The 20,630-nt window shown below is 37.2% G+C and overlaps 4 protein-coding genes across 5 annotated transcripts in view; 2 read left to right on the top strand and 2 right to left on the bottom strand.

Annotated features, from left to right (window-relative positions):
• LOC111437754 overlaps nucleotides 1-3,331 on the top strand; it is a 12,406-nt gene extending 9,075 nt beyond the window's left edge. The window contains exons 11-15 of the mRNA XM_023075814.1: nucleotides 898-977; nucleotides 1,421-1,556; nucleotides 2,210-2,381; nucleotides 2,660-2,742; nucleotides 2,832-3,331. Coding sequence (XP_022931582.1) covers nucleotides 898-977; nucleotides 1,421-1,556; nucleotides 2,210-2,381; nucleotides 2,660-2,742; nucleotides 2,832-2,960 — 600 coding nt within the window. The 3' untranslated portion in view covers nucleotides 2,961-3,331. The remainder of the gene's footprint in view (nucleotides 1-897; nucleotides 978-1,420; nucleotides 1,557-2,209; nucleotides 2,382-2,659; nucleotides 2,743-2,831) is intronic.
• A 337-nt stretch (nucleotides 3,332-3,668) lies between these two features.
• LOC111437757 lies at nucleotides 3,669-4,324 on the top strand. Its single transcript, XM_023075816.1, has one exon. It carries the CDS (start codon nucleotides 3,780-3,782, stop codon nucleotides 4,161-4,163), a length of 384 nt encoding a protein of 127 aa, XP_022931584.1. The 5' UTR covers nucleotides 3,669-3,779; the 3' UTR covers nucleotides 4,164-4,324.
• Nucleotides 4,325-5,779: 1,455 nt separating this feature from the next.
• Nucleotides 5,780-8,725, bottom strand: LOC111437756 (transmembrane protein 45B). Its single transcript, XM_023075815.1, has one exon. It carries the CDS (start codon nucleotides 6,794-6,796, stop codon nucleotides 5,969-5,971), a length of 828 nt encoding a protein of 275 aa, XP_022931583.1. The 5' UTR covers nucleotides 6,797-8,725; the 3' UTR covers nucleotides 5,780-5,968.
• Nucleotides 8,726-8,749: 24 nt separating this feature from the next.
• LOC111437758 (diphthamide biosynthesis protein 3-like) lies at nucleotides 8,750-11,096 on the bottom strand. Of its 2 annotated transcripts, XR_002709484.1 has the most exons (3): nucleotides 10,661-11,096; nucleotides 9,555-9,632; nucleotides 8,750-9,091 (listed from the first exon to the last, which is right to left on the bottom strand). XR_002709484.1 is itself a non-coding variant. In XM_023075817.1 (2 exons), exon 1 carries the CDS (start codon nucleotides 10,924-10,926, stop codon nucleotides 10,669-10,671), a length of 258 nt encoding a protein of 85 aa, XP_022931585.1. In that variant the 5' UTR covers nucleotides 10,927-11,096; the 3' UTR covers nucleotides 9,258-9,632; nucleotides 10,661-10,668. The 2 variants fall into 2 exon arrangements, 1 of the variants encoding a protein (XP_022931585.1); XM_023075817.1 differs by lacking the exon at nucleotides 8,750-9,091 and having other exon boundaries at nucleotides 9,258-9,632.
• Between the last annotated feature and the right edge of the window lie 9,534 nt (nucleotides 11,097-20,630).

Genomic DNA, 20,630 nt, shown 5'->3' with positions numbered 1-20,630 from the left:
CCCCAGACCCCCCCCCCCCCCATCTTCCATAGAGCCCTTAACAGTATCCCATTTTAGAAGGTGATGAGCCCTTTTCTACTTGCTGCCTTTCCAAAGGAAATTTCTTAAAAGAATTTCGAAGCATGTAGTCGCATTTGTGGGAGCCTTAAAGAAGTGACGGATAATAAATAGGGAGATTAACCAGTATAGCTCGGATGGGAGTCTGCCTACTGCCCTTCAATAAATTGGTGGAACCCCACGTATTTAGCCTCTTTTTCACTTTCTCAATAATTGAAATCCTGGAAAGATGATGAGGTAACATTTCTGTGAGGTAAACCAAGGTAGATGTTCAGCCACTTACCCAATTTACAATCAAACCGACCAGCAAGTTGTAAGCCTAATGAATATTATTTTAATGATCTGTCTCAAATATTGCAAATCCAGACTGTACATGATTATTAAGATTGAATTTATTAACCCGGACTCACCAGTTTGATTATTAAGATCGATTTTAGGATATGAAAAAGATGTAAAAAATGAAAAGAAAAACACCCCGTGCGAACTGTTTTCGCTGGCTATAAGACCAATAAAGAAAAACAGTGGCGTTGGAGGAAATTTCTGTATAGACTGGAAATCACATCGGTTACGGTCTGAGCTGAACAACATACCAGTATATTTTCTCAGGGTGATGGATCTGGTAGACTGCAAAACTTTCTTCAGATATTCTTTGCAAGGAACTGTATTTTTGTTGTAATTTATCAACTCCAGTGCACAATTTAAAAATGACCTACAAATTGTTCTGATTGGGAAAAAAATCATGAAGTTATCTCATCATTCTAACATGCAACTGATGTTTCGAGCATATATAGCTCTGATTATTTATAACTTGTTGGTTGTTCAACATTTATATTTCTGCAGTGGACTCCACCTAATGTTAGCGTACCTCTTCTAAATCTGGTTGACAAGATATTTCAGCTTAACAGGAGAGGCTGGTTAAGGTTCCATTCTTTTCCCTTTTCTTCTATGAATGTTTTCAATGCCATGACTATGATATGTTGTTTCCGTGAGTATGTTACTTCAATTATCCATGGTCGCTGATAAGGTTCCATATTTTCTGCTCAGTTTGAGGTTGTTTTTTATATCTCTTTTTCTGTCCCTACGTTGCTTTCTTCCCCCATCCCCATCACCGTATTTTCTGCATAGTTTTTGGTGGCCACTTTGTATTTATATCCGCTCTCTCCATTTGAGCATTTTTATCCGCTACAAAAATTGTATATCTAGCGTTTGTATTTTATTTCTCTATTTTCAAACTCTATGCTGTTACAACCTACATGGCTTTTTGCATGTATGAAATTTCATGCGAGGCTCAAGAACCTAGATTTCATAACCGACAGCTTCTACTTTTATTGTTCTATTGATATTTCATTTTATTTTTGTGCAGGAGGCAGGTCCTTTGGATATCAAAACAAATATTACAGTTAATTATGGAAGATGCCATTGATGATTGGATTGTCAGGCAAATACACTGGCTACGGAGGGAGGACATCATTGCTCAGGGTATTCGATGGGTCCAAGATGTAAGTATCAGAACTAGTAAGGATTTTAATAAACTGTGTAGTATTCAAATTCAGTGAAAGGTTGAATTCCCTCTCCCCTGGCACGAGTACAAGAGTCCTGACTCCTGATGTCTATTCTGTGAAACAATTGCTTTAGCTTCTTCCAGAGATTTGTCAAGAAATGGGTCACATTATTTACACTGATACTATGGATTTTTTACTTTTTACACTAAAGAATTACTAATAATTATTGCAAACAAACCTAAGCTAAGTTACCAACAGTGAAAGAACTTTTGGTGGCGCATTTTTAGGAGGCCATGGAAAGAAAATATTGTCATCATTTTCTTACTCCGAAAATTCATTAGTGTTCTTACACCGAATGATTAAATTGGAGTACTTTGCATTGGATTGATTGTCATCATTTTCATACACAGAAAATTTGTCACATCTCATTTTTTTCTTCTAATTCCTAATCCTATAATTGAGTATACGTCTTTTTATTGTTGTTAATTTGAAATGATTGGACATACATCTCCGTCTCTTGATCAGAGTGATTCTGTGAGGAAAAACAGCTGTTGCAACAATCATTTTATCAATGAAAAATTTATGCTACGTTGTATAAAAACCAATGATTTAATGAGGAATGAAAATTCATTCCACCATGGTTCCTTCAGGTTCTCTGGCCCAATGGAACATTCTTTATACAATTAAGGAATGCTCAAAGTGAAGATGATTCTGAATCTATTACTAGCCGAACTGATGGAAGTAAGATCCCCAAGCCTGGATCTTTTGAGCTTCAGCTTGAGGCTGCTCGCAGAGCTAGTGATGTCAAGAAAATGCTTTTAGGTGAGTAATGTTTTATTTCTGTGACGTGAAAAGTGTGCATCTGATGTGTTTATTATCTCTCTCCAATTAACATCGTGACTGCGTATATTTTGTGTTGTTAAAAGAACTTTACTTGGTCAGCCTGCTTTGATTTACAAATAAATAAGACAGCAACATTTTGGTACTTTTTTTCATTGAAAGTCATTATATCATATTTATGAGTTTACAATCTTGTAATGTTTTAATTTCCCCTATGAAGGAGACCAATTTATAATAGACTATCATTACATTCTTTTTAGGTGGGGCTCCAACACCCTTGGTAAGCTTGATAGGGCACAAGCAGTACAAAAGATGCGCAAAAGATATTTATTACTTCACTCAGGTGGGTTATCATTATTCTAAATTTATGTTTTAGTCATATTCGATCTCTGTAGAAATGAACAACTTGAGTAGAATTTTGTAAATCTGCAGTCTACCATCTGTGTGAAGCAACTTGGGTATGGATTACTCGAACTATTACTCGTATCGATTTTCCCCGAGCTGCAGAGTTTAGTTCTGGAGGTTCACGGTAAGTCGGACATCTCACAAGCAGTTAAGTGAGCGAGCAGAGTACTCTGGAACCTGTAATCCAGGTAGTGCTTGCATATTCCTCCCCCAATCCCCAGCTCAGGATCGCAAGATTTTACCTAAAGTAGCATTCAGGTTCCCTCAGTTTTGATGTTGGTAAGTAGTATTTAAGTGATGAACACGAGCAGGAGTTTTGTGGATTGCTGAAAATTCTTTTGTGAATAAAAATGGTTCTGCACGTCCTTGTTTCCTTGAACTGTATATAATCTTTTAGTTTTAGGGTTTGTATAGAGTTAGTGGTAAAGCAGGTGATGGACAATCTTTGGTTGATATTGAAAATTATTTATTCATTATTCCATTTGTTTGTATTAATGTCTTGGAGATCTGGATCTTGTTTATATTAATGATTGATCTTGTTTATTTATTCATTGATCTTGATTCATTATTGCTCAATTAGGCAACATTAAAGTTTGTAACATTCCTGGACTAACTCCAACTCCACAATTTTTTGATGAAGTTTTTGTTCAATGAAACACGAGTTGCACTCAAATCTCGTGTTTTTTCGGCGATTGTGTTTTTTTTTTTTTTAAAACCATTACATTATTGTAATTATTTTATTATTGAGATAAATTTAGATATTTGAATCACATTTGTCCTTGGCCAACGTTCAAAGATACCACAAATCTTTGGCACAATTGTGATCTGTTTATGAACCACCCATACTCCTTTCACCTTATCCATTTCCCCATTCACACTTTCTCCATACATACAAATACAAACAATCTTCATCTTCAATCTCACCCCATTTTCACATCCCTCAAATCTCTCCTCTTGATTCTCTTTCAGGCTTCAATGGCCACCGCATCCGCTACCCTCTCCCCCGCCATGTCCACCGCCGCCCCGCTCGGCGCCCCCTCGAGGCGGCAGAGGAGCACCACTGTCCATTACATTTCTGGTCTCAACTCCTTTGGTGGGTTGAAAGCTCACAACAACATCTTCTCGTTGGGCGTTCCCGTTTGTGCTGATCAGTCATTTGCAAACATTGTGGGATCCCTGAAACGCCCATTGAAGGGAAAGGGAAAGGGCAGAAGCGGCGGTGGGGCTCTGGGTTCCACTTGTAATGCCGCCGGTGAGATTTTCAGGATTGCCGCCATCATCAATGGGCTTGTTCTTGTTGGAGTGGCTGTGGGGTTTGTTCTTCTCCGGGTTGAGGCTTTCGTGGAGGAGTCTGAGTGATTATGATGATGATGTTCTTCACTTCTCACAATTTGTAAGTTATTTGTTTCTCTCACTTCAAACAATTCACAATATTCATTTTGCCTCTTTCTACCATCCTCTCTCTTTCCAAAATAATGCCATTGTACTTATCTTTCCTCGTATTAAAGTTTATTTGGTATCAAACTTTATGAATTAAATTGTTATAAATTTGATAACAATAAATTAAATTGTTGTAAACTATAGTTCAGAAAATAGATTTTTATTATTGAAAGTTTAAAGATCAAAAGTGTTCTTTAATCTAAACTTATTTCTATCCAACTAAACGTGTCTAATGAAAAGATTAAAACGATGCCCTAATCTAACCTAAGATTTATAAAATAAAAATGCAACTACGTTAACCCAAGAGTTCCATTGTCTTCAACGTAATATTGCTGTCAATTGTACAGGGGTACTTTGCCTCTATGGCTTGAGTATTTTAAGAAATAATCAATAAGTGATCCCATTATTGGGGTCGAAAAATGCAAACACATGCAGTATGATAGGACGTATCATTTAAAACCATCTTCTTTTAGGCGACTTTCCAACTCATGCAAATTGGATGTGTAGTGCTTCTCTACACACGATCCACACATACGAGCATAGGTTGACCAAGCGAGCTCGCACACCCCCTCGGTCTGCTCATCGAGATAGCTCCTTTTGGTCTGTAGCCAGACACCCAGAGGGAAAGCGACGATCGTTGCACCATGCTAAGCATGATGATCATTCCTGTCTTGTAGTGTACGTATTTGTACTTATCATAAAAGGGGAAGTATCTCGATGCATGTGTACATACAAATATGCATGAGGTCTCCATATTTTCATCGTGACGTAATAAATCATGCAGGACAACCCCATTCTTTCATCACATATCACACTCGACATAAATATTCATAAATCATTTCAATCAAAACATAACTTTCGAATCATGACATAGGAGTTGTGCTTCGCAACTTTTTCTTATTTCAAAACATTTCATAGCATAATTCAACTTAGACTCCAAATAATTTAAACGAGCTAAAAGTTAGCTAAAAGGTAGTCCTACTAACTTTAAACGGCTTCTAAATAGTTGAAACTAGTAGAAAAGGATCCAAGCATAATAGATCCAACTCGATTAAGTCAAAATGCTAGCTGGGAGCCATCAAAAAGTGTATTCTCTCATACCGTTCAAGTAAAATGAAAGAAATTAAGGGACCTCCCTTTTTTCTTCTAATTTTGGGTTATTACATCTGAAATGACAATCTATGGTTCAATTAATATAATTATAATTTTTTTAAATATAATTAAAAAGAATAATTAATGCACCAAATTGCTACCACTAGAATAAATAAGAAAGAGTTACTCCATTTGTCAAGCTGGACTTACTCCACTTCTCAAACACCTTTTGAAATTTTAAATAAAATTTTGGTACTCTTTCCTTAAATTAGAGCCCAACCACAACGATAGTATTAGGATAAAATAGGTACGAAGCTTCGTAACTTTTCCTTTTATTTTCAAGTTGGATCTTATTAGAGATTTTTAGGAAAGGAATTCCATGGTGTGGTAGAATAGAAAAGTTCCTAAAATATACCCAAGAACTCGAGAAACATATTTAAAAAAAAAAAAAATGAAGTTCATCAAGAAAGTTGCATTCTCTAGCAAGTTTCAGTCTACAAAATGTACATAAGTTCTATATGTATACATTCTGATCGATGGTTTTAACAAACAGCACAATCACAATCTTTAGACCGGTTGATTCACCAGCTGCTGGTAGCTGTGTCAATGCATATCGAAATCTTTTGCGCCACTCAAAGCTGCTCATAATCCGATAACTGGATCTTCGAGCTGCAATTTTCAGATTTAGTATATTTGAGGCTTATAAATCCAGTAAATATAAGAATCCCTGCAAGTATCCAACTGAATTGCAGGTTGGCAAGTGCTCGAGCTCTCATATCAGCTTCCTTGGAAGCGCAAATGACTGCTCCAAGCATTTTGTCTTCAATGATCCTCATGCTGCAGCCCTTAGGAACCAGGCTTGGAACCCATAGCATGAACCCCATGTTCATGAACCAACACCCTTGCAGAACAACCAACAATGAAACAACAAGAGCTGCAGGGAAGTTGGTAGGACAACAAGCAACTACGAGCACCGACACGAGAGATGCAAACACTATGAGCTGCAAGAGCCAATGGTAATGGCCTTCAATGCCATTGTGGTCAGCCGAGTGGAAATGAAGCAAGAACAGTTCTTGACTGAAGACACAGGCTGCAAAGATGCCCTCCACCCCAGACAACAAGTTTGATGAGTTATTCAACTCGCTGTAGAGGGCGAAACCCGAAAATATGGCAAGGTGGAGGAACATGGTTGCATGCTCCAAGTTGATGACTTCGAAAGACAAATGATCAAAAGGGTACTCCCAAAATTGTCTGAAAATTGCAATTACTGAAAAAGAGAACACGAAAACGAGCTCCAAATACTTGAGTTTGGAAAGCGGCCGATCGAGAGGGTACCAAAATCTTACCTTGAAGCTTGAAGAGCCTTTGAGATTATGGGTTTTGATTGTATTCACAGTGTGCCAAAGACCAAGGAAAGTGAATGCAAAACCAGATGCCACATGAGGTACAAATTGCCCCATTGAAGCCTATATTCTCAAACTCTAGCTTATCAAATCGATCTATAAGCCAATGCAATTTTTTATATCCTCTCATTTGGCTTGTAGAACGACCTAAAAACACATGATGGTTATCTAGTCAAGTATTTGGTGCATAATGCATGTGTTTCCACTAGGAAAGTTATGGTCAAAAGTTGATAAAGGAGCTTTAAAAAATTGGTTTTCTGATTGGGAGACTGATGGGTTAGTTCAAAAACTAGATGCAAAATGAAGAAAATGAACCAATACAAGATTTTGGAATTGTTAATCCTAAAATCATTGCTGCTTCCAATGTAGAATGTACAAAAGTAATAATAAGGTGAAGATCTAGGAAGCACAAACACTCTATTCTAAGTTGAGATGCAATCGAATTATGTTATGATTTCAAAATGCATAAATAATTCGGAGTGTCAAAGTTTCTATAATCTTTTTTAAAATTTAGACATGATTATGTGGATTGCTTGAGATGGATCACACTAACTTAAAACTATAAAGATAATATTGAGTGATCTTGATGGTAAAGATTTAAAACGTCCTAGGAATTTAAAAAGAAAACATAAATAGACTCATTCAGCAAAGAGTTTAATGCAGCCAAGCCAATGAAAGTAGGGATAGTGAAAGCTAGCAATTCAAGGTATTGTGGTTCTAGACATTACCGAAAGCTAATGGTCGTAAAAGGTGAAGATTTAGTGCTCTGCCTTCAGAGAATGGTTATTGGCCATAAGCGCACAATGAAAGAAAAAAGAGAAATCAAAAGCAAATGCTAAGTGGGGGAAACTTTTGTTTCAAACTAACTGAAAAAACTGTGAAGGAATCGCTAATAATAAAGCTTTTGAACTTTTCTTGACCTCTACCTTTAAATACCCATTTCGAATTTGTCATAAAGGCTTTGATAATCTTATCTCTTGCCCCTTCCTTTATCTATCGTAATCGTATCAATGATAAAGGAAAAGATGAATCTGGCAGACAGTCCTGCTCGTTTGAGCAAAGATGAGCACGGAAAGAAGCTCCAATTGGCATGAATAAAGATGGAATGTAAACTTCATAACATGTTGGCTTAATTGTATAGGTCCATGATCTCTAACTTTGCAAACAAAGGGGAAAAGAGATTGATAGTGTAACAGCCCAAGTCCAAGCCCACCGTTAGCAGATATTGTACTCTTTAGGCTTTTCCTTTCAGGTTTCTCCTCAAGATCTGCTAGAGAGAGATTTTCGCACCTTTGTAAAGAATGCTTCGTTTTCCTCCCAACTAAAGTGGGATCTCAAGATGGTTTCTTCTTTGAGTTACAGCAGAGAGCACCATTGACGGGTTTCTATTCAAGGTTCTAAAAATAGCATTGTCCCCTTCAACTCTCCCTCCAAAAATATCCATGTACTATCGTATTATACATAACAACATTGGGTTTAAGCCCTAAGCTCTACATATGCCCAATAAAATCCTTGGCCTTCTTCAACTTCACCTCTAGATAAGATTATCAAAGCCTTGCATAACCAGATTTTATCAAAGCCTAAACATCTCAGCAAACAAAACCCAAGCTACCCCAATCTGTTGATCATCAGAAACAAACTCAGGAAATCATTGCAGGTTTCATTCCTGGGTGCAATTCCTTTTTCCTTCATCATGTAAAAACACTCGAAAGATTCAGCTGCGCTGTTCATCAACAAGACAATAAATTTGGAGATGGGATTTGAGATTGTTGTGGATAGAAATTAAAGAAAAGGGTGAGAAGGATTGGGAATGAGTCGCCATTTAGAACTTAAGAGAAGAAAGCTTCAGAATTTTGTTAGGATTCATGTTTGAATTAGAAGATGGTTTGAAGCGGAAAAAGGAGAGAGATTTACCTGAGCCACAAGGTCCTCCGTAGCCTGTTGGCTGAGACATAAAGGAAGAAACTGGGAAGGAGGAGGCAGCCTTATTCATATTAAACACTCAAGGACGTAAACAAAAATATTAAAGCTCCTATTACATAAAAGTGTCAGCACTATTTACACAATCTAAATATCAAGATTCTCTTGCAAAATCTCCCTAATAAATCATACTTTTTATCAGCGGAAGGATTAAAGAAGTACAAAAATTAATGAGTATTCACCACCATGAATTGTACCTCTTAATGCTTTGTTATTTACCTGATTTTTATTGATCATTAGATCAACCCATGGTAGTTAGAAGAAGCACATCCCTAAAGTCCGAAGATAAACAATTCTAAATAGGAAGATAATAACACACCTTGAATTGCTTTCAACATCTAATTCAACCGAACTTCCAAGAAACAAGCTAATCTGCATTTACAAGAAGGGGTTTTCAGTGCCTCTGCCACTGTCCCCTTAAGCAAGTTGATTGTTTTGATGAGTTCCACACACTTTGATCAATCCATCATATAATCTAATATGGAAACAGGGCAATAAACAAATGAGAACAGAAACCAGAAGAGCTAAGAGAGACAAATGAGAACAAAAAAAGTAACAAGTCATTACCCTTTCAATCAAAAGATTAAATATATAATTAGGGTTTTTATCTATCTTATGTCTGAAACTTCTCCATTCTCAGACCATGGAGACGTGTTCGACCAAAGAAATCCCAACTCAATACAGTTATCGTGTGAACAGATCAAGGATCCATGTATAAGGAACAAAAATAGTACTTTGATGAACTTTTCCGCATACAACTCTACCTTCCTCTATTTTATGGATAATTCTGATAAAAAATAAAAGAAAAGGAATAAACTTTAATGCCAACGAAAACCTCAGAATTTGGCTGACAAAATTTCATCTGCAGCAAGTGCAGCTGTCGTGGTGACACCATGATTCATCACCGAGCACTCTGAAAAAAGGAGCAACCATATAAAGCTAACGTAGAGAACATAGTTTTATAATGAACACAACCAACACAATTGCATAATACTCTCAGAAACATGTGTTTTTTCAAAAAAAATCATCTCTGAACATTTGATTTTATTACAGAAAAGAAATCAACAATAATTTTTTCTATATTGCACCATTTGATAAGTAAAAAGAAGGGTTAAGCCAAACAATCCAGAGATTCAAATTATTAAAAAGGAGTTTAGAGAACCTAACAGGGCTTTCCTTTCCTATATGATATAAATAATCATAACTTCAGGAGATTGATAAGGTAAACAACAAAGAACATAGTTGCAGGTTGTCCGCTTCATCATCATCATTCTCTAAATAATTGGGAACTGTAATGATAAAGAATCACATGCTAAAGCTATGGCCTATACAGAGTAATGAACTGGCCATGTCTACTGCACTAAGCCAAATAACTAACCAATTGAAATTATCCTCCTAGGGGGTGTGGTAAAGCAACATATTCTCTTTTCTCAATCCCAAAATGAAAGTATTCTCCATTCACAATTGATCAGAAACTAAACACCTAAGGTTCGAGAATTTGATAATTAGTGATTGCGGATTAGATTCAATCAGAGCAACCTAAGATGTCCTTACATGGTAAATCCTAAAGACTTGATGAACACAAACAAACACAATTGCATAATGCTTCAAGAAAAAAGTATTCATTTCAGACACTTTTCTCTGAACGATTTACCAAAGAGAGGAGGAGACACCAATTGGAAATTTTCCAATCCCAAAACGGAAGCCTTCTCCATTCAAAAACTTCACCACCTAAATTCTAAAACGCAAAGAAATTCCAGGCTCGAGTCAACTATCCTACCACTCACACAGCGAATTAGAAAATAGACATATCAAAATATGGACGTATGAACAAGGTAGCCTAAAAGGAACCACCAAAAGCATCTAAAAAGAAAAGGAAAAAAGGAGAACAACTTCGTCTGAATATTCCGGCGACAACAAACAAGTTGATCGGTAAATAACCTGTATTCTTAAGCCACAACGGCAGGCCGTTGTTTAGAAGGCTCAAGTCCTGTGTTATTCTTCTGAACAGAGTCTCCGAGAAAATCTTCCATGTTGTAGATGACAGTGATGTAAAGAGAGCAGCTAGGGCACCGAGCAATCTCTTCTCCGAGCTTAAGATCCTCCTTCGTGATTTGGAACAAGTCGCCGCAGGGGCATGGGTACGTGAAGGCCTGCAGCTCCTCGTTCCACTCCATGTCTTCTATCTCCACGTCATCGTACGACATCGTTGGTTCAGAGGATTCGGCTAATTTGGCGGCGATGGCGAGTCTGCAACCGACGAATTCGGAGGTAGACGAAGAAGATTAAGGGCTATAGGGATTTGGGTTCTTTGGACTCTGAATTTCGGGAGAGCGCCTCCAAATTAGGCTTTTTTATTAAACTAGTTCCAAAGTGTAACATTAAATTCTTTCTTTTATTAGGGTTTAAGCATGCTAGAATTATTTGTAATGTAGACTTTGTGGCGTATTATGCTATATCATGGCCATATGCACATTCAGAGCACTCATATGCAATGTTGATGGACGAAGTCCGACCTTATGCACAACTCCTCGTAAAGATAGGCACCCTTAGGACAGGTGCCCGAATAGGTGGTCTTCCCATTCACACCTCCCTAATATAATGATGATAACCAGGGAGACACTACAGTTTCTGATTTAAGCCGTTGCGGCAAATTAGGAGAATCGTGATGCTAAAGACAACTTCAGCATGTCGTAGGAGTCAAAGTAGTATTTATGACTTGCTAGTATTAGATGGGAAAACGATTGACTATACAAGGGACCACATGGGTACTTGGTAGATGGCTGGTACAAGGATCCGTCCCCTCTAACTTAGCCTTAGTATTGTGGACCTACTTAAGTTTGCCACCTAGCCCTATATAGATAAAAATTTGATAACGATCATCTTTCAATGTGCCACTTAAGTTTGTCAATGTTGGAATTAGAATGAGGTCACATTTTTCAGACTCGTGATACCCAGAAATTATGTATAGGTACATATTGATCTGTTGCCAAACTTCACATTCCCAACGAGCTTCTCATCATGCTCTTTGAACTTTGCTCGATCTCTGAACATGAAGTTGCTTACCCCGTTGTTTAGGTCCTACGTGTTGGTCTCCACTTGATCTTCTCTATTTGTGAGAAGGTTCGTCATAACCATCTCTTAGTAGAGCACGAACAGGTTAGATGTCTTCTCGTCCAACATCAATGTGAGCCCTTGCTCATGCATGAATGTGAGGTTTGCCTCCTCATCGCTTTCTTGTTGCAAAATTCTACTACACAATGCTCGTATTTTTCAAAAGAATAACACTTGATCATGTACTTGTCCTTCCAAGAGTTTGTGAGGTGTTGTCACAGCCTCCTCTGCCACCACATCTGTGCCAACGCCTACTACCTTTGTTTTCTTTATTGTGGCTATCACGTTCCTTCGTACTTTAGAAGAAAGAATTAGCTACATCTTTCTTTCTTTTTTCTTTTTATGCAAGTCACTCATCGTGTGTGAGTAAGAGGTGTTTCTCTTCCTCTCTACCTTTATAAGCACGAAGTCTCTCCTCATGGGCCTTAGGATAACCAATGACCTCCTTAAGTGACATGTTCTTAAGGTCGTCAAATTGCTCAATAGAAGTAATGATTTGCATGAACTTTGGGGGACAACTGGAAGGAACTTCTTGACGATAGAGATCTCCTCCACCTTGTTGTCTAACCAGTGATGATTGCCGTCAATGTCATGGCAAAGTCATCCAGCAACTCATGATGCGGATAGCTCGAACTAACTCTTCAAGGTCTATACCTTTGCTTCCTTGACTTTGTCCACACTTATTTGCATTGTTTGTAACGTCTCCCACGCTGCCTTTGCCGAGTTCTTCTCTACCAACATGAATGACATCCTCCAAGTTTAATTGGTATATGGCAGCAAGAGTCATATTGTCATTACACGCCTCAACGTTGTCACCATACTCAATAGTGTCTCGCATGCCTTGTGCCTATAAATTAACACACATCTTTATCGACTATGTTGGGTAGTTACTCTTCATGAGTAACAATATTGTAGCGTTTTTACTCTTCTCATTTTCACTTTTTATTATTGTTACATCTCCTTCGATAACTCTTAGTGGTGATGGAATTTATTTCGACATCCTAGCTCTGAAACTAGATGTTAATTTTAACCCTCGATCGAAATACTTCGAAATAAATAACTGAATTAGAAAAAAAAAACAACTTGAGTAGAGTGTTTCCCTTTGCTGAAGAACCCTAAGCATATGTTTTTCAATTCTTTTTGTTGTTCTTATTAAAACCTACCTTTGACGAAGAACTTAGTTAAATAAAATTTACCAATAAGCAAATGTCAAACTCTGCAAGCTAACTGTTCTCTCGCTCAGAGAAGGATCTAATCAATCCAAAAATTAATTCTCAAAGGATTTTTCTCTTTATCAATATCTTCACCACATCGTAACATACGTAGAAGCTACAAAAGATCAACCAAGGCTTTGCATAACCTCAATTTTCCAACATCAACCCATTTTCTTAACGTGTCTGTTTGATGCAATTTCTATCTATCTTCTCAAAATACATATTATCTTCTTCCACTGACCTGCAAGTGAAATAGTATTGTCCTATGTTGTATTCTGTCTTTGAATGTTAGACCAGGTTTTTCACCAACTATACGACACTTGCCTTGAATCAACTCTCACTTGGTCAGTTGGGCGCCATTTCTATGTCGCCGCCTTATTTGTCTGCATGTAGGTGCAACCTACTGTTTTTATAGTATAAGAGTGGCTCTCTCTCTCAATTGAATTAGTCATCGTCCTCAATAAATTTTTTAAGAACACCACCTGGATTGTGACATTCTCTCCCAACTAATCTCACATTATCCCGATGATAATTTGAACGTTGGACTAGCTGCTGATTGACTTACCGAAATGAATACGAAACTGTGCACTACAACAACAACTACTCAATCGTTGTGGGCTAGGGCTAGGGCTATTCTACCAAGGACCTACATTGCCTGCAAATAAAGATTACGTTTTAATGTTACTAATTATCGTTATCATACGAAAACTTTCAAAACCAAAATCAATTAATAAGAACATGATTCTAAGTAAAGTAGTATTCATTCAAATGAGGAAATCAAGTAAATGAACTTCTAAACGTTGTTGGCTGTCCGTTATAGTAAATATTAAAGGACGAGCTATCTCACCTGAAAAGGTCCCTCTTCTTGCAAGAAAGTGAGACCTTGTGTCACACATAATGCAATCTTCATTCTTGTATTTCAGTAAATGGGAGGCCATCTGATCTAACATACAATAGACGATCTAAATTTCCATGTCAAGATCACGATACCGCACAATTGAAAAAGTACGACCATGACATTAGGCTAAGTTGCATATTTAGGCCATAGCATACTTGATCTATACACAAAAACCAAAACCGACTCGTAGGTTCTTCTTTACTCGGTTCGCTGGAACTCGCACCTTCCCTTCTTAGATTTTTCTCCGACCCACTTTTTGGATAACAATCCATGCAAGATTTAACCAAACTGCTTGGTTGTGGTGAGATCCCCTTTTAGTGACCCATGGCAACGACAGATCCTACACCCAAAGAGAGCAAGAACTTACCAACTATTTGAGGTAATTGGGGCGGATTGATTGTATGCCCACGAATTTGGGAGGACAATCTGAACCAAGTTCCTTTGGGTTTAATATCTCTCTCTCGGGGATGCCTAAACTTCAAAATTCAATGAGGGAAAATACTCAGTTGCTACAACTGAATGCAGCGTGTGAGCTCTATTTTTCGATACATGTTTGACTTTTTTTCGTCTCAATTTCGATACTAACCCTATTTAATTTCGATACTAACCTTATTTTGGCTTGAATTGTGACATATTAGAGAAATTTCAAGAATTTTGGATCTCTTAACCCATTAAAAAACTAGTACAGAAAGACACGTGTCGTAACGATTCAGATTTTTCATTTTTGTTTGATTGGGTTAAGATTTTATTTTGTTTTTATATATGACAGGATATTAGGTTATGCATATATTCTGGCCTTAAAAGTGCAATTTTCAACCAGGAAGTTATTACCTAAGAATAAAATAAATAATTAAATGTAATCTAAAAAAAGACTTTTATTACCTCCCTATTCTTTTTGAGTTTCCTTATCCTAAAAAAAACCTTAGAATGCAAATGTCTTCGTATTATTTTATATTCTTATGCCAACCTTTTACCCCTTGAAAATGATTTTATCTCCAAACTTTCCTCCTGAACGTTGTGGTTGCTCTTCGGAGGAAGAATCAAGTAGAAGTAAGGCATTGATGTTGGGATCATTGTGTCAAAGAAGGTTGACCGTCGGAAATCGGTGTTGAAGACGTGGGATTGTCGGCGCGTCGCCGGAATCGGGGAGGCGGAAACTAGAGTTTCGTCGCTTGTCGGGTAAGAAAGACAAGGTTTTTGGAATAGGGTCGTGTAACGACCCGAAAAAAAAAAAAAAGATAATAATAATAAGTAAATAATAATTATAAAAAAAATAAAATAAAAAAGTAAATTATCGACTCTCTCTCTCCACCTTCCCCAAATATCTCCCCAACCCCTCCAATTGCAAAATGATCTGAAGAAAAAAAAACAAGAAAGGAAACAGAAACAGAAATAGCAGATTTTGGGAAGGGAAAATGGGAGAAAGAAACATAGGAAAGATCACAGAGTTTGGGAGAGAAGAATTGGAGATGGCCTTCGAGGCAGATCTAATAGGAATGGAAAGAGATAGAAAAGTCCTCGGTAAGTTAGATCTCATTTTCTTTTATTTTTGCACGAGATAGAAAAGTTATCTTAGATCTCTCTTTCAATTATTTAGATTTTTTGGATATGGGATTGAAAATCAAAATTGGCTGTATCAATTGCATCTAAATTGAATCATCATCTTGAGCAAAGAGAAGAAAATCATAATGGATGGATGCATAGCCATTTTTACTCAAGGAAAAATTAAAATAGATTGGAAATGGTTAATGACAGTAGTTTTATGAAAGAAAAGAAAAAAAATTCAAAATCAATTATCGAACTAATTAGAATCAGATTTCCACCTACATCACCCAGTTATTTAGATGTTAATTAGCAGTTAGAAATCATGTCAGATTTTTTAATGAGATCATAGATCTTCTCCTTTGTACCATTATTGAGAATTAGATCAACCCTTCATTTACTAAACTGTTAGAATTAAATAGGGAGGAAAAGAATTAAACAGAAAAGAAAAGAATTAAACAGAGAGAGAGGTTTGAAAAGAATGGGAAGAAAAGAATTAAACAGAAAAGAAAAGAATTAAACAAAGAGAGAGGTTTGAAAAGAATTAAACCGAGAGAGGTAAAGAAAATATATATATATATATATATATATATATATATATATATATATATATTTAATTAAGTACAGAACAGAAGAAAGGAAAGAGGTGAAGGAAAGGAAATTATATATATTTAACTAATTAAATACAGGAAAGAAAAGAGAGAGACAGTGGGGAGGAAAATGGAAGATTTGGTGAACAGAAACAATTTTACCGAGTAAAAAAAAAGATACCAAGATATATATATATATATATATATATATATATATATATATATATATTCAATACTCATAAAGTCTTTAATACTCGCATGAAGTTTAGCACATGAACCATTGTAGGAGTTAGAGAATTAAACATGAAATTGAGGTTATGGATTCTTATAGGTTGGCTTGGATACAAAGGGGAAAAATCGAACTTTCATTAAGGATAAATTGGTCACACCCGTATAAGCTAACCAAGTAAGTGGCCTTACTATATTAATATAAATATCCACGAGTATGTGTTACCTAGGGTAACAAAGAGATGAGACTAGAGGGTTGTGTCAGAAGAGACATTATGATGGATTTAGAGGGACCTCATGCATATAGTATGTTCATAAGCATAGGGCTACTTCCCCTAAAGATGATGAGTGCGGACGCGCACCATATGATGAGCGTGAATACGCACAGGTGCGAATGCACACAGATGAGGGTGTTCATGAGGCACATGACACTATGGGGTTCCGCTGACCTCCGGACGTCGCTACAGATTAGCTTGACCAGACGGTCCAGGGGGTGTGCGAGCGCCCTGGGGATTCACACTCGCACGTGTGAGTCGTGTGTAGGGAAGTACTACACATCCAATTTATCCGAGACTGGAGGTCACCCCTAAGATGATTAGAGATAGGTCCCTAAATCATGATTGCATGTGTTTGCATTTGCATGGCCCCCTATAGTGGGGCCACTTACTGAGTATTCTTTGAAATACTCAGGCCGTGTGCCACTTCATTTTTTCAGGTAAAGGCAAGGTGCACTTGTACGGAGGATGACGGCATCGCGAACAGAGACTGTGGCACGTGCATAGGGTAGACTCATATTCAAATTTCTAGTCTTAAGTTAGAATAGGTTGTTTTGCATTTCATTGTTTTAAATTATTTTGTATTTGTTTTTGTTTTCTCTAAATTTCAGTATTTCATATTTAAACACGTAAGACCATGGCTGTGTTTTTCAGAGAAGAAGTTGTTTTAAACGTTTTTTTTTTGAAATTTTTGTTATCAATTATGTTCATGTAAGAGTTATATTTCCGCATTATAGATGAGCATGAGACGTTAGTAGCGACTCTAAGTGTGTGAAAATTTAGGGTCGTTACAGGTCGAGTCGCAGACGCACACCTAGCAGCTCCGGCAGCTTCGCACGCGTACACAGTGTGGGTCGGCTCGCACGTGTACGAAATCGACTCGGTTCCGTCAATTCCCGCAACTCGACTTGGCGGCTTAGTTGGCCGGCTCGACAACTAGGCTTAGCGGCAAGGTATCACTATAATATATTGATTCCAAGCTTTTTGGCCCTTCTGAAACTGTTTCTGCCCTTGGTTTTACCATCCGAGGTCAGTATGGTTCCTAAACGTTAAAGACAGATTAGGTCGGGGGTTTATTTTGATAAATAGCATGAGGTTTAGCTAGGGTATGTTATGAAAGGTTCTAAGTTTTTATGTGGTTATCATAGGACGTATTTAACCGCTGGGATTAACTCGCTGTGAGAGACTTCAACCAAGACCATCGAGGTAAGTGACCTTACTGTTGAAGTTAGCTTTCTACGTGTTGTATGATGGTGCGTGCCCTGTGGCCCCTGCATGCACCATATTTTATGTGATATGATTATGTGATGTATAGATTGTGTTGACCGTAGATTGTGTATGTTATGTGATGTATGAACTTGTGTTGACTGTTGACTGTTTATGTTATATCATGAATGAGATGTTAGTATTATATGCCATGAATATGTTAATTGATGTCATAGATACACGTAGAATTATCGAGTCATGTCATGAGATGTTTATGCAACTGGAATGTTTATGTAATATGCCATGTAATGTAAGTCATGTGAGATGCCATGTAATGTAAGAAACGTAAATGCAATGTTAGCACTGCTTATGTAATGCCATGTTAGATATGTTAAGGGACCTCATGCATATATGTATGTCACGTGCATCAGGATTCTTCCCCTTTATGATATGAAAGAATGAGTTACGATATTTATGTTCGCCATGATATCATGCGGACCCTTTTCTATTCTATGGTGTCCGGCGACATGTAATACGTTATGCCCGACCAAGCTAGGCCCAGGGGGTACGTACATGAGCCCGCCTGGTGGGTCCATGTATACATACATCGGCCATGTGTGAAGGAGTACCACACATCCAACCCTACCAGGAATAGAAAAGCACCCAAGGCTATGAAAAGTTTATGAAAAGTTAGGTCCCGCTCATATGTTGCATGTGTTTGCATTCCTAACCTCAACAGTGGGGTGACTTACTGAGTATTTCATAAAATACTTAAGCCACAGGCTACCTACATTTTTCAGTTAAAGGCAGCCAATGTACAGTTGACGGCAGAGCTGAGGCCACCATGGAAGTTGGAGACAGGATATTTTTAGGGGTTTACTTTTATTAGATTGTTTTAAATTATAGCATTTAGTATTGTTTTATTTGGATTTATTTTGAATTCAGTATTGAATGTTTATTTTCGGAGTTTGGGTTTTGTTTTGGATTCATGAATATTTATGAAAGACTCTTTCAAGGTTATTTATGATGAGCTTCCGCTTAATGAGATAAGTATGCATGGGTGACGTCACTAATTAGGTTAAAGAAAATTAGGGGCATTACACGTGTCATCCGCAAATAATATGGCTTTGATTTCAACCATGACATTGGTATGGCAACTCTAGAGAGGTGAGTAAGAACTCAACCTGCTCTACTCTCAAAGTACCTCTTAAAAATTTAAATAAACACTATATAGCTCTTTTTGGGGTTTAAGAGTAAATTCGATCCTTCGATCATACAAGTGTTAGGAAGGCTTTTAAAAACCATTTCATGATGTCAACGAAGTCCATGATTAATTAATTTTAGATTAAGGGTAAAAAAAGTCTTGACACAATCGCACTTTTGAAGGCAGACTAGAGATTGTGCGGCACTCACTTTCCAACGACAAGTGAGCTAAGCCAATTTGTTCTTGCGTCGCCTACGGCCAAGCGACATATGATCGAGCCTCTAGCCTCAGTTTTAAAAGAATGTTTTAGAAAACGAGGGTAGAGAGAGATTTTTGAAAGAGACGTTATATAAGCAAGCAAGAGAGAGATAACAACCGTTAGCATATATATTGGATAGGGAGAAGTTGACAACTAGTCATATCCCCTATAGTACATTCTGAGGCATTTCATGTCTAGCAGGCATAGACATGATATTCCCCCTATAGTACATTTTGAGGTGTCATACACCCTAGAACTACAAAAGTAAAAACACTAGAATGAAAAGACATGACCAAGGTTTGGCTTGTCATGGGCATGCGGCCATGGGCAACACGCTCTGGACGAGCATGACAGTGACATCCTCCCCCACCTAATTGGTTGACGTCCCTGTCAACCGACTACTTTCAAACCTTGTGATGTGGGTGGCGGCGGAGTTCAGATCTTCGGCGCGTTCCCAGCTGGTTTTCTCTATAGGGAGATTCTTCCATTTGACAAGGAATTCACGAATCGTCTGTACAGGTCTTCCTATCTTCCTATCTTCCTAACCCTGTCGGCTAGGATCTCCTCTACTTCTTTGGTTTCTTTTTGTTTCAGATCGATGCTCGGTCTCGTGATTGCATTTCGTTGGTCGTCGTCTGGGTTAGGGTGGTAGGGCTTCAAGTTGCTCACATAAATTACTGGTGGATTTTCATCCATGCGGATAGTGCAACTCGAGGAGGTAGCCCCGATCTTTTTAAGGACTTCAACCAGGCCTTCATATTTTCGAACTAGTCTCTGGTCCTTTCGACTGCAAAATCTGATCGACTGCAAAATCTGATCTATTCTGGTTTCAGCTAGATGAGAACTTAATCTCCTGCTCATTTTCATATATATATATATATAATAATTTATCTCTTAATCTCCTCTTCATTTTCATATATATATATAATATATATATATATATGTATAATAATTATATAGGGGAGAAAGTGGGGAATGCGTTTCCATTTATGACACAGTTTTCAATCAAAATAAAGTCAATGAAGATTAAGTCTTATAATCTGCTTTTTTCAATAAATAAAATTATCGTTAATGTTTGTTCAATAAATACGGGTAAGTTGAAAATGGGGTATAATTATTATAAAAAAAAAAGTGAAAAAGGAATATTACAGCTTTAAATAACTTCAAGGATAAGCCATAAGACATTTGTGTCCCTATGTGGCGTAAAATTTATGTACAAAAGAAAAGAAAAAAAAAAAAAAAAACGCAACTCTTCCGACACGACACCCAAATAATGAATGTCCATATGTCGGCTTTACCCTTCCAATTTCAAACATAAAATTTTCATTTTCATATTCACAAAAAATCAATTATTTAAAAAAAAAAAAAAAAAAAAAAAAAA

Source organism: Cucurbita moschata, unplaced genomic scaffold, assembly GCF_002738365.1.
Source record: "Cucurbita moschata cultivar Rifu unplaced genomic scaffold, Cmos_1.0 Cmo_Scf00066, whole genome shotgun sequence".
Taxonomy (NCBI): Eukaryota; Viridiplantae; Streptophyta; class Magnoliopsida; order Cucurbitales; family Cucurbitaceae; genus Cucurbita; species Cucurbita moschata.
This window is presented reverse-complemented; position numbering and strand designations above follow the sequence as displayed.

Coding starts and splice junctions, on each gene's coding strand:
- LOC111437757 (XM_023075816.1), top strand. CDS start 3,780: ATGGCCACCGCATCCGCTACCCTCTCCCCCGCCATGTCCACCGCCGCC.
- LOC111437756 (XM_023075815.1), bottom strand. CDS start 6,796: ATGGGGCAATTTGTACCTCATGTGGCATCTGGTTTTGCATTCACTTTC.
- LOC111437758 (XM_023075817.1), bottom strand. CDS start 10,926: ATGTCGTACGATGACGTGGAGATAGAAGACATGGAGTGGAACGAGGAG.